Source organism: Danio rerio, chromosome 1 (genome assembly GCF_049306965.1).
Source record: "Danio rerio strain Tuebingen ecotype United States chromosome 1, GRCz12tu, whole genome shotgun sequence".
In the NCBI taxonomy this organism is placed as follows: Eukaryota; Metazoa; Chordata; class Actinopteri; order Cypriniformes; family Danionidae; genus Danio; species Danio rerio.
In genome coordinates this window covers 20622501-20625000 of record NC_133176.1, presented here as the reverse complement: position 1 = coordinate 20625000, position 2500 = coordinate 20622501, and the positions used below count along the sequence as shown (strand labels likewise).

Below are 2500 nucleotides of genomic sequence, written 5' to 3'. Positions count from 1 at the left end.
GTGCCCGGAAATCCAACATGGCCGATGCTGACTTCGGAACACCAAAATCTGGCCAGCTCATGTAGAGATAATGAGACACTTCCCTACATTCCCCTGTCTGAGAACAGAAGAGCCTGTCATTTACATTTCAACAACATTATTGTGGACTGAAGGCCTAGATTAGAGTAAACTCCTGCTGACTTTAGCTACAACTTGCTTCAACACACCTGCCAGGAAGTTTCTAGTATATTTAAGAGCTTAGCTGGTTCAGGTGTGTTTGTTTAGAGATAAAGTAAAATTCATCAGAACACTGGCCCTCCAGGACAGAGTTTGAACACCCCTGGCCTGAATATACTTTTGTAAAATTAACTTGTGGTATAACTTTCAAAAGTTTTGCTACAATAAATAGGCACCTTCAAACAAGCAATGGAGGTGATTAGACCAGTTTTTGTTTTACTTGTAAATCTCTGGTTTATTTTCACTCTTCAGTCTGTGAAGGTTTGATATCAGAGTAAAAATAAATCCAGAAAAGTTGCTTGGAAGCAACCCAAACTTGTTTTTTTCATTCATTTTCTTGTCGGCTTAGTCCCTTTATTAATCTGGGGTCGCCACAGCGGAATGAACCGCCAACTTATCCAGCAAGTTTTTACGCAGCGGATGCCCTTCCAGCCGCAACCAATCTCTAGGAAACATCCACACACACATTCACACACTACGGACAATTTAGCCTACCCAATTCACCTGTACCGCATGTCTTTGGACTGTGGGGGAAACTGGAGCACCCGGAGGAAACCCACGCGAAGGCAGGGAGAACATGCAAACTCCACACAGAAACGCCAACTGAGCCGAGGTTCGAACCAGCGACCTTCTTGCTGTGAGGCGACAGCACCACCTACTGCGCCACTGCCTCGCCAACTTGTTTTTTTATGTTTAGTAATGTAAGCTGCCTCTTTAACTACCCAATACATGTGTGCTGCTCTTGCTGGATGAATAAAAATAGATCAATAGAAGATCTATAGGATATCTAAGTTTATTCATATTTTAATTCCACATCAGCAGCATTGGCTATATTTATGGCAACACTCGTATCAAGTATTTAATATTTAATCTACAATCATAAATGTTTCTTAATAATCATGCATTGTACAAATAAACATACAAATAACAACACAGATATTAAAAGTCATAAGATCTTTCAATAGGATCAATGATAAACATTCTAAAATTTCTCCAGAAGACACTTTAAATATTTCCCTTAAAATATTTCCTGAGAAAAAAATGTTTTTAAAAATATACATTCTACTAAAATATGTTTTATTGTCAAAATATTCTTCCAGAAGTTACAAATATGAGTGTAGTTTAAGTCTTGAGTGGCCAATTCGACATCTCATATGTAGAACCTGGTCATGTCTATTTTCAAAAGGGTAATTATTTCCTTAATTTACAAATTATTTAATTTGTTGTTTATACATTTATCCCATTCCTCAATAATGTCAGCTGTGAGACATAGTTTGTGGACAGACACAAAGTTGTCTGCGATTCTTCCTACTGTAAAGTCATGCAGTGTAACAAACATTGCCAATCCATCTTAAGTGTAAACAAAGCAGCGACAAAATGCTTCCCCAGATAGTCATGCAGTGTGAAAATATCTGTGACGCGACAGAAAATTGTGCAGTCTGAACTCATTAGCTGCTTTATCTGCCTGTTTATTTCCAATAAATAATCAACAACAACAAAAATCTCTCTTTAAAAGAGTCAACTCTTTCTATTATGCTAAAAACCATAGGAATACCAGTTGTAGAAGATCTCTAGATAAGATAATACAACAGAAAGACAAGATAAAAGCTTACACTAAGAAACTAACCTGAGTGTTGAACAGCTCCAGGTGTGATAGCTTGAAGTCCTGAAACACCTCAATATGGACATTTCTCACCAAAAAGTACCCATACTCCTCAGTGCGACCAGCCTCTAATGGCCAGTACTGCCCACATTTTACTCTGCCTCGCTCTACAACTCTGAGATAAACAGAGAAAATGTTATTGAACTTTATTAGACAATTACTATAACATGTATATCTGAATAAACAGACACTCTAAGATCAGTTTATATTATTATAATGATTATTAGTCATGAGAAAACAGTTTTCTACAAAAAAAAAAAAAATGTTTTTTTATTCCAAGATGGCAAAGCTTAAATTTTCACAATCATTACTCTATTTTTTAATGTCACATGATCCTTCAGAAGTGACTCAAATGTTGATTTTGCAGCTCAAATTTTTTTATCAATATTAAAAACAGTTTTGGTACTTAATATTTATGGCAATTGACAATACTCCACGACTATTTGATGAGCTGAAATTTAAAAAGAATAGAAAGCAAACGTTTTTAGTTGCATCCCTATATAATTATGTCTGAAATACAGTTTTGCCATCATTAAAAAAAACTTTTACAGTTGTAAATAAAGCGAGTTCAACTTTATTTTTACATAACGAAACTAACCTTGTAGTCATAACAATGATTAA

The 2500-nt window shown here is 35.6% G+C and overlaps 1 protein-coding gene across 1 annotated transcript in view; it reads right to left on the bottom strand.

Moving 5' to 3' along the window:
• ptpn9b (protein tyrosine phosphatase non-receptor type 9b) overlaps positions 1-2500 on the bottom strand; it is an 18388-nt gene that overhangs the window by 1977 nt on the left and 13911 nt on the right. The window contains exons 10-12 of the mRNA XM_685567.11: positions 2478-2500; positions 1844-1994; positions 1-97 (exon numbers count right to left, since the gene is read on the bottom strand). The exon at positions 1-97 is cut by the window's left edge and continues 111 nt beyond it; the exon at positions 2478-2500 is cut by the window's right edge and continues 56 nt beyond it. Of these exons, the coding sequence (XP_690659.6) occupies positions 1-97; positions 1844-1994; positions 2478-2500 (271 nt within the window). The remainder of the gene's footprint in view (positions 98-1843; positions 1995-2477) is intronic.